At 45.5% G+C, this 19,505-nt stretch overlaps 1 protein-coding gene across 1 annotated transcript in view; it reads left to right on the top strand.

Moving 5' to 3' along the window:
• The window catches only part of CEP350 (centrosomal protein 350), a 3,609,946-nt gene that overhangs the window by 1,158,741 nt on the left and 2,431,700 nt on the right, over positions 1–19,505 (top strand). The window contains exon 8 of the mRNA XM_044085746.1: positions 7,391–8,040. Coding sequence (XP_043941681.1) covers positions 7,391–8,040 — 650 coding nt within the window. The remainder of the gene's footprint in view (positions 1–7,390; positions 8,041–19,505) is intronic.

The following is a 19,505-nucleotide window of genomic DNA, read 5'->3' as shown; positions in this document are numbered from 1 at the left end:
TACTCAGATCTGCTCTGAGCCACAGCAGAATGGCACTAGATATACTGATCCCAAGGGTATTGCCAATATCTTGGCAGATAGATTCAGTGCCAACTTCATCCCCCTCTCACCCTCTAAAGGGCCCATCTCAATACCGAAACAATGCCAAATTCCGGTAATCATGGCCATTCAGATAAAAAATGCACTCTCCAAAGCCAAGAATACAGCATCCATGGGACCAGACAACATCCCAGGCTGTGTACTGCATGAACTACAATATGAACTGGCACTTCACCTATGTGTCATGTTTAATCATAGACTCACCTCAGGCTTCGTGCCCACAGAGTGGCGCACAGCTACAGTCATCCCACTCCATAAGGGGGAAAAGCTGAACGCTCAAACCCTCTGTGTCTTGAGATGCCAATTCCACAATTTTATAAACCACAGCAGAACAGAATCAAATCTTCACAAAAAATAAGTAAAATCCACTGGTCCAGGATTCTATATTGGAAAGACGGAAAGGAAGTTTAAAAGGTGCATTTACGCACACTTGTACAGCATCAGAACAAAAGATGACAAAAATGCCTTGCATAGGCACATTAATAAATGGGGGGCAGACATAATTTTAAATTTGCCATACTAGATAGTGTTCCAATGGACCCTAGGGGTGGTGATCGTAGGGGAACACTATCATACAAAGAAGTATGGTGGCAATTATATACTGACACCTCCATACCACCGGGGTTAAATTATGTTATTACAATTAAGCCTTTTTTGCACATGGCTTAAAAGTTCTTCAATTTCATTATTATTTTAAAGGATGTGCTTGTAAATGTTTTTTATTTTTTATTTTGGATTTAGTTTTTAATTTGATCCTAGTTCGTGACTTTTCACATGTACTTTTAACAATATTGTAATACAGACATATAAAATGACATTCGTTTGTACTAACAAAAATTTATATAAATTTAATTTTATTTATTATAGTAAACAATGTGATTTTAAGACTTCAGTCTATTATTAGTAAGAATAAAAGCTGGCTTCTTTAAATGTTGCGCTTTTGGTGCCAGTTAAGTTATTTAAATGGTAACAGTTTTTTTCTGTCAGTTTTCTGAAGAAGCTTGCATATTAGTGAGTGAAAGCGCTTAACCAGTTATTATGTTGTCAATAAACCAGTGGATTTTACTTATTTTTGTGAAGATTTGATTCTGTTCTGCTGTGGTTTATAAAGTTGTAGAATTGGCATCTCAAGACACAGAGAGTTTGAGCGTTAAGCTTTTGCGGCTACTATTGGTTCAATGAACGCTTTTTGGTTGTTCTCGAGTTCACTCCATAAGGGGGGGATCCACTTTGGATCCTGGGAACTACCGTCCCATCAGTCTGATGAGCCTGATCTGCAAGGCCATGGAACATATTACCATGGAACTTATAAACAAAGACATTAGCAAACTTCAAACACTGGACCCCACCCAATTTGGGTTCGTGAAGGGCCATTCTTGCCTCCTGAACCTGATCGACTTCTTCGAATCAGTCTCCAGAGCCGTGGTCGAGGGTAAGGTGGTTCACACAGCCTACTTGGACCTCGCCAAAGCTTTCGACACTATCCCCCATTCTGGAAGCATAGATAAACTTACTAAGCTGGGCATTAATCCCTACATCACTCGATGGGATGGATTGCAAACTGGCTTACTGACAGAACACACACTGTAAAAGTAGCCGACTCCAAATCCAGCTCCAGACAAGTGGTGTACCGCAGGGTTCTGTCCTGGGGCCATTCTTGTTTGGCATCTACTTCTCTGAAGTACAGGCCAACACTAAGGGACTCTGGCTTACAAAGTTTGCAGATGACTGCAAGCTGTGAGCCATTATCAAATCCCCAAATGACGTGGATATACTATAAAAGGGCCTTGCCGAAAGAGATGTCTGGTGCCAGAGCCATGGGCTCAAGCTAAATGCCAAAAAAATGTGTAATTGTCCCCTTTGGGAAAAACCACGTACCTGTGAACTACCACATAGGTGGCAGTACACTAAACACAGAAAGTGTGATGAAACCTCGGGACACAGGTGGACAATGGTCTCACCTTTGATAACCACATAGCCACAACAGTTAGAAAATCCTTCTACGTGGCAGACCTCATCAGTAAGGGCTTTTCATCCTGGAAAAAAGGAGGTCATTGTCCTTCTGTACTCATCCCTCATTAGACTCATTATAGAATACAATGCCCCTTTTGGTATGTACCTCACAGGACATCTGCAACAACTAGAAAGGCTGCAGAAATACTTCACAAAAAGAATCACAGGCCTAAAGCAGATGCCTTATGCTGACCATCTAAAGGAACTCCAGCTATTCTCTTGTCGCTTATCGCCTACTCAGAGACTATCTCTGCCTAACATACCAGGCCTTGTCAAACCCAGAGTTGTTGAACATGCTACACTTCAAGAAATCCATATCCCCTCTGAGCCCACATGCTCCAGGGATCATAACCTTGTCATCATGATGAATAGAACTTGCTGGAGGGATAGGTTCCTGACCCAGAGACTGCCCATACTCTGGAATAGGCTGCCCATACATGTCAGGCAGAGAGCCTCAATGGCCCTCCAAGAAGAACCTTGACAATTGGATGGAAGATAGAAAATTCACCCTGGGGATCACATCAGTTGCTCTGCTAGACAGGGGTCCAGGAAAGTAAATATTTGTGGGAAGCAGTAGCCAGGGAATCATTATGGCTAGGCTTGTGTAGGCCCGATAGCCTAGTACCTACCTATGAGCTTATAAGGTTTATACCTCTGCTACCTTGGCTTTTAGGGCTATCAGTTGTCAGGCCCATATGTCCAGATATGTTTTGGCTCTTCTCTATCAAGCCTTTCGGGTAATTTCTGATCTCCCTGACTCTGAAGCGAAGACTTCTGCTCTTTCCCTTCTAGGAACTTCTTCCCAGGTGGTTCGCCATTCTGTTAAGTGTAGTTATGATGCAGCAGAGGCTTCTTCTAGAGCTGCTACTTTTGATTCTGTGATGAAGAGATATTCCTGGCTTCAGCTTCAACCCTTGCCTGATTATATTAAAACTAAGTTGATGGATGCTCCTCTAGACAGTAAACACTTGTTTGGTGAAGTTGCTGCTGATTTCTTTGTTTCATAAGGTTAAGGCAAAGCCTTGCAGGAATTTAAACATATTTTTGTTTCTCCCATGCTTACCATTTCAGAGAAATTACCCTTATAAGCTGGCCATTGATCATAGGCAGTCTCAGTCTGCCCCCAAGGGTAAAAACAAGATGGGAAATGAGCTCCTCCTGCTAAAGCTACCCAGAGTACTGTAGCTTAGATGTCTCTTTCCTGATAAAACCAGGTGCCGTCTGACTATCTTGTTCTATGTGGAATCAAATTCCTATCGCCCACATTGTCAGTTGAAGAGTGGACAGATGGGGGTGGATGAGAGGTCCCTTGTGTTGTATGTCATGTCCATGCTGTGAGGTAATTGTGATGACTGCCTTTAGCTAAAAGCAGAAGAGGAAACCAATGCTGTCTCAGCCAAAAGGGAATAGCCACCTAGATTTTAGGAGCATCCTGTTGAATTTTGAACAGGTCTTTTGGTATGGGGGAGGGGGAAGAAAGGCATAAAGAAAATCCCCTCCCAAGAAAAAGAGAGGGCATCCACCTTCCAAACCAGAATGCTGAAGCCAAACTGACTTTAGAAACCACTGAAGTTTTCTCAGCTACATTCCTCTTTTACTTTTTCTTTCCCTATCCTTTCCTGTCTGGTTAAAGATTACTCAGGATTCATGGGTTTTGTCCATTAGCCACCTATGGTATTTTATGGTCTGGAAATCTCTTCCCCCTTTTATGAGCATTCCTCAATCCCCTTGGGAGCAATTGGTCTTCTTTTCAAGGGTGCTTCAGGATCTTTTGACTCTGGGAACTATTCATGAAGTTTGTTTCCCAAGGGCGGAAGGTGTTCTACTCTAGAATGTTTTTGGTTCCCAGGAAAGAGGCCACTTGGAGACCTATTCTGGACCTCTCAGATTAACACCTTTCTGAAGGTCCCTTCTTTTCAAATGTCCCTTTAGATCTTGTTCCCTCTGCTGCTTCCTCAGGCTTGGACCTGAAGGATTGCTTACCTTCATATCCCTATCCATCCCCTTTACATGAAGTTTTAAGTTTTCTGTTGCTTCCTGGCATTTTCATGTCTCTGCTTTGCCCTTTGGCCTTTCTTCTGCCCCAAGGGTATTCACCAAATGCCTCTTTCCTGTGATTGCTTTTTGCAGGCTAAGGGGGATCCATGTTTTCCCTACTTGGATGACCTCCTGTTTCAGGCATCCCCTCCAAAGATATTACTGCAAAATCTTCATTTGCTGTCTCCCTTCTGCAGAACCTGGGGTTCACTATAAATTTCAAAAAGTCCTGTCTCCTTCAGAGGATCATGTCTTTTTGGGGTGCAGGATCCAGACTGTTCCAATGCTGGCATCCCTGCCTCCTCCCAAGGCCCTAACTTTCATTCAGTCCCTTCTTCCTCTGGCTTCAGTAACAGCCAAGGAATTTCTGAGAGCTCTAGGGTTCATAGCCTCCACCATTCCAATGCTCCCATTTGTCAGGCTGCACATGAGAAAACTTCAGTGGTTTCTAAAGTCACTTTGACTTCAGCATTCTCATCTCCTCGATTTCTTAGTTCCTTTTCTTCCATGTCTCATGATGGAACTTCAGTGGTGATTTCAGCAGTTGACTCTCAATCCAGGGATCCTTTTTCCGACCACCACTTCCTTCTCAGGAGCTGTTCAGAGACGCTTCCCTAAATGGACTGGTCACCTTATCAACAAAAAGACCACACCAACATCAAAGAAATGAGAGGTCTTCTGCTGGCTCTTCAGGCCTTTCATCCTCTTTTTCTCCCCAGGATCTTTCAAGGCATTTACAGACAATACCGCTGTGATGTGGTATGTCAGCAAACAGGGAGACAACAAGATCTTGTCGTCTTTGTTGGTTGGCACTCATAGTGTGGGAACTAGCTATCAGGTATCAAGTGACACTTCAGGCAGTTTACATTCCCTCAGGTCAAAACACTGTGGCAGACACCGAACAGTTCCATAACTCAACCCCATTAATGGATGCTTCACAGGGATATGTTTCTGGACATTGTCCACCAGTGGGGTACTCCTCAAATGGATCTTTTGCTTCCCCTCTGAACAGACAACTTCCTCTGTTTTCTGTCAGTATCCCAGATCCTCTGGTTTGGAAGGTGGATGCCCTCTCTTTTTCTTGGAAGGGAATGTTTCTTTATGCCTTTCTTCCCCTTCCCCTCATTCCAAAAGTCCTGTTCAGAATTCAACAGGATGCTCCTAAAATCTTGATGGTGACGCCCTTTTGGTTGAAATAGGATTGGTTCCCTCTTCTGCTTTTAGCCAAAGGCAGTGATCACAATTACCTCACAGAGTGGACCTACTAACTCAAGACAAAGGATCTCTCATCCACCCCCACCTGTCCACGCTTCAACTGACAGTGTGAGTGATAGGATTTTGATTCCACATAGACACTTTTTTTCTGAGGACGCACTTAGGGTCCTGCAGGAGGCCAGGAAATCCATTACTTGAAAATCCTACTTATCCATATGGAAGAGGTTTTCTGTTTGGTGTGTCTTATAACCTAGATCCACTTTCTGTGGATGTTCCTTAGGTTCTGTCTTATCTGTGTGAACAGCGCAATACTGGGTTGGCTTATTCTTGTGTTAAGGACCACTTCACTATCTCTGCTTGTCTGCCTTTATAACTTCCTTTTTTAGCTTCTAGATTTTAAGCTAAACAATTTGTTAAAGGCGCTCTTCATATTAGCCCTCCCAGGAAGCCTGTTCCTTCTCCTTGGGGTCTTAATTTTGTTTTAGAAAGTCTGACCCAGGCTCCTTTGAGCCTGCTGCTTCAGCTTCCTTACAGCATTGTTCTTGGAATACTGTAGTTTTGTTAGCCCTTACTTCTGCCATATGGGTGTGTGAGTTACAAGCCGTTATGGCTTGCCCTCCTTTTTGTGTTCCATAAGGATAAGGTGTCCCTTCTTACTAATCCTTCTTTTATGCCCAAGGTGGTGAATGACTTGTCTCTTAATAATTCTGTTCATTTCCTCCTTTTTTTTCCCCTTCTCTGAAGTGAGTCAGTGAGAGGGTGCTGCACACTTTGGATGTGCAGAGACAACTCAGATTTTATTTGGACAAGACTAATACTTTTCATAAATCTGTTCAGCTCTTTGTTTCCTTTCATCCTAGTTCTTTAGAATTGGCTGTGTCCAAGCAAACTATTTCTTCTTGAATTTCTAAAGCTATTTCTTTTTGTTATTCCTTTCATGGTAAGCACCTTCCTTCTTCTGTTAAGGCTCATTTTACTAGAGGTGTGGCATCTTCTGGTGGCTTTTTCAAGGATTTGGATGCTAACACTATTCCTGAAGCAGCTACCTGGACTTCTTTGCATACATTTACCGAGCACTACAAGTTGGATGGAATTTACAGAGCTAGAGCTGGTTTTGCTAGGGCCATCTTCATGAGCTTCTAGAGAGCTCTACTGGTCCTTCCTCCTCCCTTTCTTCTTCCTCAGCTTTTGCACTGTCCCTATTGCAATGAGTACTGCATCAGTGAAATGGAAGGACATAGTACAGTTGTGTAAGATGTTGCCATAATGCTCTTCACTGTTGCAGTATTCATTCCTTTTCTCCTCTGGATGTATTGGTTACCTCTCTTCTCATTGGACTGGTGTTCCTACTGGGGCGGTCAGTTCTGAGGAGTGTACATCTGGATGTCACCTTTATGCCCTACGTTTTACATGGAGAGCATGTGTGTGACATACAGTGTACATTAAAGCAACTTAAAGCTTTGCTATACTGGCAGGGATGTCAGGCTACCCTTTGCAGTGGGACCTTATTGTAATGAATACAGCAACAGTGAAGAGAGGAACATCTACTGTTATGGTAAGATATTACACAACTATACTTTCCTGTCTTCTACATACACCAACAAGTAACCCTGCCCCACCTACTTTGAGTACAGGAGGCAGTTCCCTCAGTGTCCACCAGAGAAATCTAATTTTTCCACCTGCTGCCTGGGCATCCTTTCTCAGGGAGAATGTATTTCTTTTTTCCCCTAAGAGAGAGGAGTGGGCCATGTCCCTTCACTTCTTTACCTCTCTGCCTGCTTCTGTAGTGTCGGGGCCTCTACTCCAGCCCCAAACCCCTGGGTCACAGTCAGGGCTCCCTCCCTTTGCATCAATACTAACATGAAACATAGATATTAAAAGAGTTTGTCTGTTACAGAAAGTGTCCTTTAAATATATTCTAAAGCATTTTTAATGTTCCTTAAGTGTTTCATAGACAACTGCTGGTGTAGATGAACTCAAATTTGCCAAGTAGATACATTCTGATGTTTTTGATGTTTTGTCCCAGGGCAAACGAGGGCAGAGTCAGACACCAGAGTACAAGCATGTCGCAGAAGTAGAGCGCAAAGTTCTGAAAGACCATATAGCAGAGTTCATTCTGAGGGTAACCTGATGAAAGCCTCCTCAGCAACCCTGAATGAAAAAGCAGAAGATGGAAACACTGTGAGCAAAGACTTTCTACCTGCAGAAATCCAGGGGATTTTAAGTGATCTCCAGCTGGATACCTTGGGTCAGATTTCAAAACAAGACTTAGAACAAGTGCAAGAAACTGATAAAGTCTTAGCTGCAAGAGTGTCGAGAAGTAGAAGCCCAACAAAGAGAAAATCAGAAAAACTGAATCCAAATGAAGAGCTACATGCAATCTCCAAAAGGCGACACTATGATGCAGATGTAGTGAGACAATATATTGTCCGGCAGCAAGAAGAAAGGAAAAAGAAGCAGAATGAGGAGAAGAAGGCACAGCAGGAAGCAAGTGAATTAAAACAAAGGCGTTTGCAAGAACTTTACAAGAAACAAAAAGAAGCTTTTAATAAGGCAAAGACAGCTTCTGAAGTAACAGTTTCAAAAGGGTTACAAGAAACATATTCAAAGTTTCTGCTTAGGCAGTCCCGGTTTGACGACCTTTCTGACCATCTTCCACTGTCCGAGGACTCCCAGGTAAGAGGATGTATAAGGTGTAGTAAGAGCATGGATCCACAAATGTGAGCCTTCTCTTGTTTTACTGTATAACGACTGCCATTTTTTTCCTGATTGTGTTGAAATGTGTATATTTCATGCTTGAGTCTGGCTGATATTAATGCAGACGTGTAAGCATAATTGCACGGACCTGTGAAAAGTCTGTGACATTTATGTGCCATAACTGTTATGTTAGTCATCTCTTAATTTTTTCATTCCTGGCATGTAGTCATTTGTTGGGTTTACTTCTGCCTTGAATCAGGAACTTGTGAAAACTGATGTTGAGCAATTGAAAATATCAAGGGTACTTTAGTAAATAGGTTATATGGGATTTGATTGGAATAAGGTGTTAAAAATGGTATTTAGTCAATTCTTGTATTTGAGGATGTATATAATTTTCTAGTAATTACAGATGTGAAGTTGCTCTATCTCGCCATTCATTCTTACAGGTGGGCTCCGAGTCGGCCTACTACAAAGCTCGAGGTCTTCAAATAACTCGAGGCCAAGTCCCTATCCCATGGTCACCTAGATTTACCCCAGATCTAGTTTGCCGCTGCAACAGATCGGAGGATGTTCTTCGTGTTTCACTGTTGCAGTCATTACATTTGGGTTATCTCCTTGCAGGTAGCCCTCAGTCAGCATGATTAACAAAGTCTTGGGTCCTGCGTCGGTTGCTGTCCGTTCTTCCATGACATCAGGTCGTCAGGGGTATGAAACATGCAGCCTACGCCATTACATCATTCTTTCTTGCCGTGTGGTGCCCGAAGCAGAAGAAGTTCACAAGTGCCGGTCGGCCGACTCCTGAAATTTTCGTTTTCGAATTTCAGAACCAAAGTCTTCAACTAAAGCTAAGTACCCCATTGGGTAAGCTTTTTATTGCTCCTTACCGATGTCAGCAAAAGTTAATAATTGCATTACTTGTGGAAAGCAAATACATCATAAAGGTTTTATTCGTACTGTATTCCTTGCCTAGGCCCTGACCACGACATTCCTTGCTGTCAGTTTTGTTCTTTATTTAATCAGTGCACTATCCATCGTCGGTATATTTTCACCTCTAAATGTTTCGGTTCTCAGTTTAATGATACAGAAATGTCGTCGGTTAGCCATCCAACTACTGGGATTCCAAAAAAATGCAAATATAAAGACAGAGGCAGGCCGCCGAGGTCCAAAACTGCCGACGACGCTTCTCCTAAGCCAGTCGCCAGTTCTCCGGTACTCATTGAAGCACTTTTGCAGCCCCTGATACCCGCTACTTCTGATTCTCAGGCCTCTACTGAGACCCATTCGGAGTCCGGTATGCCGCAAGATGCTTCATGTATGGAACCCGCAGATGTCTCTACCTTGGATGGGTTCGGAGCCGCTGTGCAGGCACAGGCTTCTGAGGGTGTATTCAGGCCTACGAACTTGCATATTAAACCAACGCCTCCTTCTTTACTTAGGCCTAAATCCCGATCCATGCCTAAAAAACCAACGCCCAGGCCACATGCTCAGGCCTCTATGCCTAAAAAACAAATGATAAGAATGGCTGAAGATCTAATAACTCTAATTAGGGGCAGCCACCCCCCCCCCTTCTAAGAGGCCTAGGACTGAAATTGATTATGAATCTTCTGATCAGGATTCTGTTTTTTCTGTTTTTGCTGATTATTCTGATGATCTGGATTTGCCCTTATCTACTTATGAAGATTCTGATGCAGAAGACTGCATTCCCTCTGCTTCCCCTCCTGAGGATTTTTCTTTTGGGTAAACCTTGCATACTCTAAGGGAGCATTTCCACTGGGAAAGCCAGGATTTTTCTGATTCAGAAAAGAGGCTTAAGGATTTCCTTCTCCTACCTCAGCATACGCCTTTAGCTATCCCTCCTGTACTAGACATTTGCTCCCAGAAAACCTGACAGATACTACAGGATCCTGAGTCCCACATGCAGATCCAGAGACTATTTCACAGGGGCCCAAGGGCATTAAGGCTTCTACTGCTAAAAATCCTAGCCCTTCTGATAGAGACTCTAGGGCGCTGGATAGATGGGTAAGAAGGTTTACACTTCTGCAACCTTGGCCATTAGGGCTTTAAACTACCACTTTCATATGTTAAAGTATCAGCAACATGTTGTTGGACTGCTTAAACAGAGAATGATGTTGATTCCTGACTGTGTGGAAAATAAAGAATTACAGGATTTAATGTGTTCTGCTGAACAAGATGGAAAACATACTTTGCAATGTGGTTTTGATTCATTAAAGGCCACTTGCAGGGCTGCAGTTACTGGGTCTGTGCTCAGAAGGCATGCTTGGCTTAAGGAGCAATCTTTGCCTGATCATGTTAAAGCTAAATTGTTGGATGCTCCTTTAAATTAGGGCCGCCTGTTTGGCAGCATGGCTGAGGAAGTTCTTAAAAAGATGGAAGATGAAGCTAAATCTATGCAAACTGTTAAAATATTTTTTACAAGTTCAGCCTCCTAGATTTAGTAGGCACTGGCCCTCTAAGAATTGATCCTTTCCAGCCCCTTCCAGGTCTTCTCAAGCCAAACCCAGACACAGCAAAAATCCCAGGATGTTCATCGTGTTACACTGCTGCAGTCATTACATTTGGGTTCCCCAGTCGGCCTGAGTTCCAAAGTCTTGGTCTGGCGTCGGTTGCTGTCGCCTCTTCCCTGACATCAGTGCGACAGGGGCATATAAGATGCAGCCGACGCCATTTTCTTCAGTCTTTCTTGCCGCGCGGTGCCCAAAGCAAAAGCAGTTCGCAAGTGCCGGTTGGCCGACTCCTGAGGTTTTCATTCCGAATCCAGAACCGAAGTTTTCTACAAAGCTAAGTACCCCGTTGGGGAAACTTTTTCTTGCCTCAGACCGATGTCAGTAAAAGTTAACTGTATTTCTTGTGGGAAGCAAATACCTCATAAAGATTTCCATTCCTATTGTATCCCATGCCTAGGCCCAGACCACGACATCACTGGTGGTCGGTTTTGTGCTAGGTTTAACAAACACACAATGAAACGTCTGTTTGATTTTGCCCAACATTATTTTGGCAGAAAATTTAATTACACCATGGCGTCGGAACTTCCGATGACCGGAATACATAAAAAGCGCAAAGACAAGGACAGGCATCCGAGGCCCAAAACTGACGACGAAGCCTCTTCTAGGCCGGTCGCCGGTTCTCCGGTTTTTAGTGAGGTGCCTTCGCAGCCCCTGACTACCGCTTCTGCAGAACCACAGGCCGCCTCTGACTCCCACATGGAGATGGCTGGGCCTTCGGACACACAAGTTTTTCATCCTACCGAGACTAACCCTTCAGAGAGATCCGGAGTAGCTGAGCAACCCGAAGCTTCAGAGGGTGTTTTCAGACCTACTCAGTTAACCATTAAAACCCCCTGCTTAAGTCTAAGCCTCCTTTAAAAACAAAGAAACACATACAGCATTCTCCAGGACAGGCCTCCATGCCTAAGAAACAAATGCTCAAAATGGCCGAAGACCTAATCACTCTGATCAGGGGGTCCCATCCCCTTCCTGATAAAAGGCCCAGACAGGATGCAGACTATGACTCATCCGACCAGGTGTCCATTTCTTCAGATTCATCCTCAGACCTAGGATATTCTTAACCCCCTTATGAGGACTCTGATGCTGAGGAATCAATTCCATCAGCCTCTTCGCCTGAGGATTACTCCTTTTGGGAAACCTTACATACCATGAGGGAGCATTTCCATTGGGAAGGCCAAGGTTACTCTGAATCCAAGAAAAGGCTCCGAGACTTCCTTTTATTACCTCAACATAGACCCCTTGCTATTCCACCAGTGTTAGACATTGTGGATGATGTCTATACTGAATCCAGCTTAAATCCTGACTCTCTACCTCCAGCCCCAGTTAAACCTGACAGATACTACAGAGTCCCTGACTCTCACAGATTTCTGTATAAAAGCCCTGTTGCTGACCCTGAAACTATTTCTCAGGGACCCAAAGGGATTAAGGCCTCATCAGCAAAAAATCCAGTCCCCTCTGACAGAGATTCCAGAGCATTGGACAGATGGGGAAAGAAAGTATATACGTCTGCAACCTTAGCAATGAGAGCCTTAAATTGCCAGTTTCACATGCTAAAATATCAGCAATTTTTGATGTCTCAGTTAAAACAAAAAAATGCTTCCAGATTCAGATATTCCTAATTTTGAAGAAATGTAAGATTTATTACATGCAGTTGAACAAGTGGGAAAGCATACTTTGCAATGTGGTTTTGATTTTTTAGAGGCCTCCTCTATAGCAGCAGTTACAGGCTCTGTCATTAGAAGGCATGCTTGGTTGAAAGAACATACGTTACCAGAATACGTTACCAGATCATGTTAAAGCAAAATTATTGGATGCACCTTTGCAGCAGGATGTGTTATTTGGAGTTAAAGCAGAAGAGGTATTAAAGAAAATGGAGGATAAGGCAAAATCTATGCAAATGGTGAAGGATTTTCTTACAGGTTCAGCCTCCAAGATTTAGCAAAAATTGACCAACAAACAATTGGTCCTTTCCTGTTACAGACAGACCTCAAAGGGGCAGATACAGACGTCCAAGAGGTAGAGGTCAACCACAAGGTCCTTACAGGCCTCGACAGTGGGGTGCACCAGGCCAGAAGGAAGGGAAGACAGGCCCCAGCCATATAAAAGCAGCCTCAATGACTTCCCATTACAGCTGCCAAACAACTCTCTCTTGGCAGCCCCCTTTGGAGGAAAACTGGCACCTTTCTATCACAATTGACATTGGATCACCAAAGACAAATGGGTTCTCAACATTGTATCTCAAGGTTACAAGTTTCACTTTCATACTCTGCCAAGGTTAAAAGGAATGCCAAATCTGCCACCAAATCAATGGGCAGAGGCTCAAAAACAAATTACAGCACTCATGGAAATGAGAGCTTTTCAAGAGGTACCACCACAAGAGCAAGGACAAGGATTTTATTCAAGACTCTTTCTGGTTCCCAGAAAAGACAAAGCCTGGAGGCCCATTCTGGATCTTTCTTCCCTAAACACTTACCTGGATGTTCTGAAATTTAAAATGTTGACACTATAGCAGCTTCTTCCCATGCTGGGCAAGAAAGCTTGGCTGGTGACCTTGGACCTCAAGGAGGCATACCTGCATGTCCCTATCAGACAAAACTGCAGAAGATACCTCAGATTCTTAGCAGGATCAATGCACTATCAATTCTCTGCACTGCCCTTTGGCTTATCTACTGCGCCCAGGGTCTTCACAAAGTGCTTGGCATCACTAATGCATTTTTCAGACAGAAAGGAATTCAGATTTATCCATACCTGGACGACTGCCTGATTCAAACAGAGAGCAAGGACATTCTTCTAGAGCATCTGGCATTTGTAAAAAAGTTTTTAAGTTGCCTGGGGTGCACGGTAAACAAAAAGAAAAAACTAGTGGCCTCACAAGAGATAATATTCCTGGGTGCCAGCTTGAACACAACGGCCCAGATGGCTTATCTCACGCCAGACGAGCAAGAACAACTGACTCAATACTTTCAATTGATGGCAACAGAAACCCAACTCCCTGCAAGAAAAATTCTGCAGGCCTTGGGTTACATGGCATCTTGCATACTACTAATTCCATATGCCAGACTGCATATGAGGAAACTACAATGGTACCTAAAGAGTGTATGGTCTCAACACTGTCAAAGTTTGGAAACAGTTATACCACTAATTCCTTGCCTTCAACAGGAGTTTCGATAGTGGGCTCAAACGTGTCACCTCAACAAGGGGCAGCCTTTTACTCAACCCACAGCCAGGCAAACACTGACAAACAGATGCATCGGATTACGCCTTGGGAGCACACATGGCAGGAAAATGTATTCAGGGCAAGTGGCCCGCAGAACAAAGGCATCTTCACATCAATCAAAAAGAGATGCTAGCTGTACAAAATGCCCTTATAGCTTTCAGGGACCTGCTGCATCCAGGACAACTATTACTAAAGACAGATAACGCCACAGATGTTAAGTTGTCAATCTCTCCTTCATTCTTGCTGGATGGGTTCGGAGCCGATCCTCGGCTCTGACTCGGCACTTGCTAAGCTCGAGAGTTACTTTTACCAGCTCGAGACAGCCCCATATCCCATGATGCAAGGCGGTAATTACCTAGATCTCGTTTGCCGCTTCGTTAATGAGGTCATCCTTTTTACCAGCTCCTGGTAAGTGATTTTTCATTGCTCTTTGTGAAAGATTTAGGTATCCCAATACCCTAAAATTTTATTCTTTATAGTTTGTTAGTGAACCTTATTCACTTAGCTCCATACCCATTTTCCCTTTAGTTCCCTTATTCATAGTTTCTGTGTTTTGGGCCTTAGGCCTTACCCACCCTCACAGTTCCTGTCAGGATTTTCCTTAGGTGTGTGGGTGTTGTCTCACTGTTCTAATTTTTAGTTATTAGTGTCTTTTTTGGTCTGTTTGGTGTGTGTGTGTGTATTAGGACTCAGACATGTCCAAAGATACTAGGGTCTCAGGTTTCAAGAAGTGTGACTCGTGCTGTCAGAAGATGTCTCTGACAGATGGTCACACTTCTTGTATTTATTGCCTGGGACCCCTACACCTGTGCTATCTGTCATTCTTTCAGCCAGAGAGTCCTGCAGGAACGTAGAAATAAGTTAATCCTCAGGGGTCTTCTTAAGCCTGAGAGCTCCCTGGCTAAGGTCGGCTCCGGGAAGCCCTCTAAGCCTCCCAAGACCCAGACTTCGGTGTCCAAGTCTGTGGTCTTGGTTCCGACTCCGCCGGAGTCGACATCGGCTCCATCCGGAGCCGATTCTTCCTTGTTGGAAGCTTCAGTACCCGTGCCGATACCCTGGCTTCGGCACCTGTGTTGGCTCCGGCTGGAGCTAACACCCTAGCGTCGAAGCATGTCTCGGCTCCGGCTGGAGCCGAGATATCTTTGTCTCCACTCGGAGCCGACAAGTTGTCGGCTCCGCCTGGAGCCGAACGTTCTTCGGCTCCGATGGCTCCTTCGAAAAAGAGGTCTAGATCTCCTTCATTGGAATCTATACACTCGGCTCCAGCCTCCCCCTTGCTTTTGGAGCAGAGCCATCGGAGCCGATCATCGAGGTCTTCCAGGCTTTCAGACCATGACTTAGAGAGAGTGGTGAGTAGGCCATTAAAATCACAGGCACTAGCCCAGATGCTCCATAGCCCGTCTCAACAGACCGCTATTCTACACCCTCCTGAAATTCCTCCTTCGACATTCCTACAGAGTTCGGAGCCGGAGATTATTGGTACCGTGACTGTTGCTGCTTCGGAGCCGATACCACACCTTTCGGCTCCGTCGTCCTCGACTCCTATCTCCTCCTTGAGACCTTCCTTGGAGGGATCCGGGCGTTGGGCTTCCCTGGTCGGTTCCGAGGGGGCAAGTGGCATCGGACCCTTGTCCGACCCCGTTCTCCCTCTCGGTGCTTCGGCCTTGGTGAGCTCGGCCCCGACATCTGCTTCAGAGCCTTCCCTTTTGGTGGGACCAGGGATCCCTGTTTCTTCGGAGCGGGATCTCTCGGCCCTCCCTGGGAGGGGAGCCTTCGAGGTGATGAGGAGTGTGCTAGCCCCGGAGCTTAGTCAGCAGTCGGTTCCTTTAGCTCCTCCCTCTATGGTGCCTTTAGATGCCTCTTCCCGCTCTCTTGCTCCCGGACCCAGAGATCCATCACCCCCAGGTCTCCCCATTGGGAAGAACTTCCTCTTCCGAGGTTTCTCCTGATCCTTCAGGTGAACCCCCGGTAAGAGGATCTGCAAGAGGAAGCACTTAGACTCCCCTGAGTCTACAACATCAGATACCGATTTAGATGAGTCGGAGGGGTCCCCAAGATCTCCCTCTGAGGATGTCTCCTTTTCAGACATCCTTGAACTCCTGAAACAGAGGGGGAACTGGCCCTCCATTAATCCCTCTGAGGATGAATCTGTATACCTGGAGGCTTTTGGATTTCGACCCTCCACCTCCTGGGTGTCTCCGCCTTTCGACCCCCTCATGGAAGTCATAGCTCGAAAGGCGTGGGCATCTCCTGATTCGGTGGAACCAGTCCCCAGGAGACCTTCAAAGTTTATCACGGCCCCCGCTGAAAAGCAGTTTCTTACTAAGGGTGTCCCGGTTGATGCCATGGTGGTGGCGGCCGCCACCAAAAAGAAACTTGCAGATCCTTCCGTGCCAGTCCATCCTCCTAACAAGGAGTCTAGGTCCATGGACAGGTATGGCAAGCGGATGTTTTCCTCAGCGACCTTTGCTATGCGTTCGCTGAATTATTTATGTCACTTCACCAGACTTCAGAGAGACATCCTCAAAGAATTGGGTGAAGTAGTACAGGATCCGTCAGCGGCAGGGGCTCAAGAAAAGATTGCCTCTCAGCTGGGAATCCTTAATTCCATAACCAACTCCTCCATGCGGCTCATTTCTTATGCAGCCGATGAGGCGAGTAGAGCTGCAGGCACAGGAGTGGCTCCCAGACGTCAGTCCTGGATGCGGCTCTGTAATTTTGCAGACCCCTTTAAGGCGTCCTTCACAAACTCTCCCTTTGATGGGACAACATTATTTGGCCCTGAGGTGAAGGACACTTTGACCAGGTGCGAGCAAGACGGCAAGACTCTTTTTGCCGTAGGAGTCCGTTTCTCCACCCCTTCTAGACCTTACCCCAAAGGTCAGAAGGGAGGGAAAATGTGGTTCTGAAAATCTCAGGGAGTCGCGCCTGACACACGTGGTCAATTTGCCCCCAGAGGCAGAGGGGGTAATAACAATAGACGCCGCCCTAGGGGCAGAGGAGGTCCGCAGAACCAGGGCAGCAGAGAGCCTCTCTCTGACAAGCCCTCCCAGCATCCCTGAGGTGTTGCCCGACTGTCCACCCTTGGAGGCAGTCGGGGGGAGATTGTCGCTGTACCCAGAAGCCTGGTTTTCCCTCTCTCAAGACAAATGGGTACAGTCGATCATATCCAAGGGTTACAAGATTCCTTTCGAGGAAAGCCCCTTCCCTCAAAAAGGTTCCCTTCCAGACGTTCCACCCGGTCTAAGGGAAATTGCAAAACTAGAGGTTTCAAAGCTTCTTAAAAAAAGGGCCATCCAGCCAGTACCAACAGATCATTTAGAGTCCGGAATCTACTCAAGGTTCTTTTTGGTCCCCAAAAAGACGGGAGACTGGAGACCAATATTAGACCTCAGCAAGCTCAACAAGTCTGTCAAAAAGACAAGATTTCGGATGGTCACACTTCAGTCGATTTTGCCTTTTCTGGGCAAAGACAACTGGATGTGCTCCATAGACCTTCAGGATGCGTACTATCACATAAAAATCCACAGACGCTCCAGAAGTTTTCTCCGCTTTCGGCTGGGGACCAGTCATTTTCAATTCAGAGCCCTGCCCTTTGGTCTCACTGCAGCCCCCCAGAGTGTTCACCAAATGCATGGCAGTGGTCACGGCTCACCTGAGACGTCAAGGATTCCAGGTGTTTCCGTATCTCGACGACTGGCTCCTCTCGGCCATCACCAGGCATCAAATTCTCCAAGCCAGAGATTACACTCTACGTCTCTGAGGTCAGTTAGAAATTTCAGTCAACTTCAAAAAGTCTTCCTTATCGCCCTGCTAATCTATTACCTTTATAGGCGCAAATCTAGACATTACTCGGATGTCAGCAAACCTAACAAGTCAGAGAATCCTAGATATCCAAAACCACGTTCGGATCATCCTATCCAGCAAAAGGGTACAAGCCAGGTTGGTCCTGAAAGTGTTGGGCCTCATGGCAGCTGCCATCACACTTCTTCCTCTGGCCCGTTTTTACATGCGTCTCCTACAATGGATGTTGTTCACCCAATGGTCCTTCCAGCAGCTTCCCATGCGTCACAAGATCCTGGTGACACAAACCTGCAAGAACCATCTATCCTGGTGGATTTCCTCTCCTCTAGTCCATCAGGGCAGACCATTTGTTCCCTCGGCCCCGGTAGCCACGGTCACTTCGGATGCCTCCCTGATCGGGTGGGAGGAGCATTATCAGGGCAGGATGGTTCATGGCACGTGACAACCGTTCGAATACCACCTGCACATAAATTTCCTAGAGATGAGAGCAGTGCTTTTAACGTTGCAAGCCCTCAACGACTTTCTTCCTTTAGGGACTATTGCAGTTCACACGGACAACATGTCCGTCGTGTGGTACATCAACAAGCAGGGCGGAACCAAGTCCTATCCCTTGTGTCGAGAAGCTCTCAGACTTTGGCAATGGACGATCTCCTCTCATCGGTTTCTGGTAGCAACGCATATCCCCGGGAAAACCAACATAATAGCGGACAGATTGAGCAGAGCTATACTCATGCCTCATGAGTGGTCTCTCAAGCAATCCATAGTGGAGGAGATTTTTCAGAAGTGGGGCCGCCCATGCTGCGATCTTTTTGCTACACCTCAAAACAGCAAATGCCCAGACTTCTCTCTCTTCCCACTTCCGGGCCATCCCCCCAGAGACGCTCTTACCCAAGATTGGCCCCGGGGACTCCTTTATGCTTTTCCTCCCTTTCCTTTGATACCACAAGTACTCCAGAAAGCTACCGTCTTGAGAGCCAAAATGATTCTCATTGCCCCTTACTGGCCTCGACAAATTTGGTTCCCGTTCCTTCATCGCCATCTCTTGGTGCAGCCTTGGCATCTGGACCCAGCTCCAGATCTTCTGACCCACCAGTCGGGTCAACTGCATTCCTTCCCTCAACCTCACAGCTTGGTTGCTCCACTTCCTTCCTTAGCCAGGCTTCCTATGATCTCTAATCCCGTTAGAGATATCATAGTAGCTTCTCCTTAAGTCCTCTACCAGGAGGATTTACTCTAGCAAGTGGAAACGCTTCTCCCTTTGGGCAAAATCTAAGAACATAGACCCCTTTACTGCCCCTATTCAGTCGGTCTTGGATTTTCTAGCGGAAATTTTTCACTCAGGTTCTTCGTCTTCCACAGTCAAAGTTCAGTTGGCAGCAATCTCGAACTTCCATGTCGGGTTTGCAGACCACAACATTATGTCCCACAAACTTTGTAAAGCCTTTCTCAAAGGAGTGTTCCTTCTTAAACCCCCTGTTAGGGATCCTCCACCACAGTGGGACCTAAATTTAGTACTGACATCCTTGATACTTCCCCCTTTCGAACCGGCTTCTTCATGTTCATTAAAGTTTCTTTCTTGGAAGACACTTTTTCTAGTCGCTATTACCTCGGGTAGAAGAGTGTCTGAACTTCATGCCCTCTGTGTTCGTCCCCCTTATTTGGTCTTCCACAAGGACAGAGTATCCTTGAGAACCAATCCATCCTTTTTGCCCAAGGTTGCTTCTAAGACAAATTTAAACCAATCCATTGATCTTCCTGTATTTTTTCCAAATTATTCTAACAGGGGAACAAAATTACATTACCTAGATGTTCATCGCCAACTCAGATATTACTTGGACAGAACGAAGCAATTTAGGAAGTCCGATCAGCTCTTCCTTTCTTATGCTGAAAATAAAAAC

The sequence above is a fragment of the Protopterus annectens genome, chromosome 10.part0, assembly GCF_019279795.1.
Source record: "Protopterus annectens isolate FY-2018-M chromosome 10.part0, PAN1.0, whole genome shotgun sequence".
NCBI lineage: Eukaryota > Metazoa > Chordata > Ceratodontiformes > Protopteridae > Protopterus > Protopterus annectens.
This window is presented reverse-complemented; position numbering and strand designations above follow the sequence as displayed.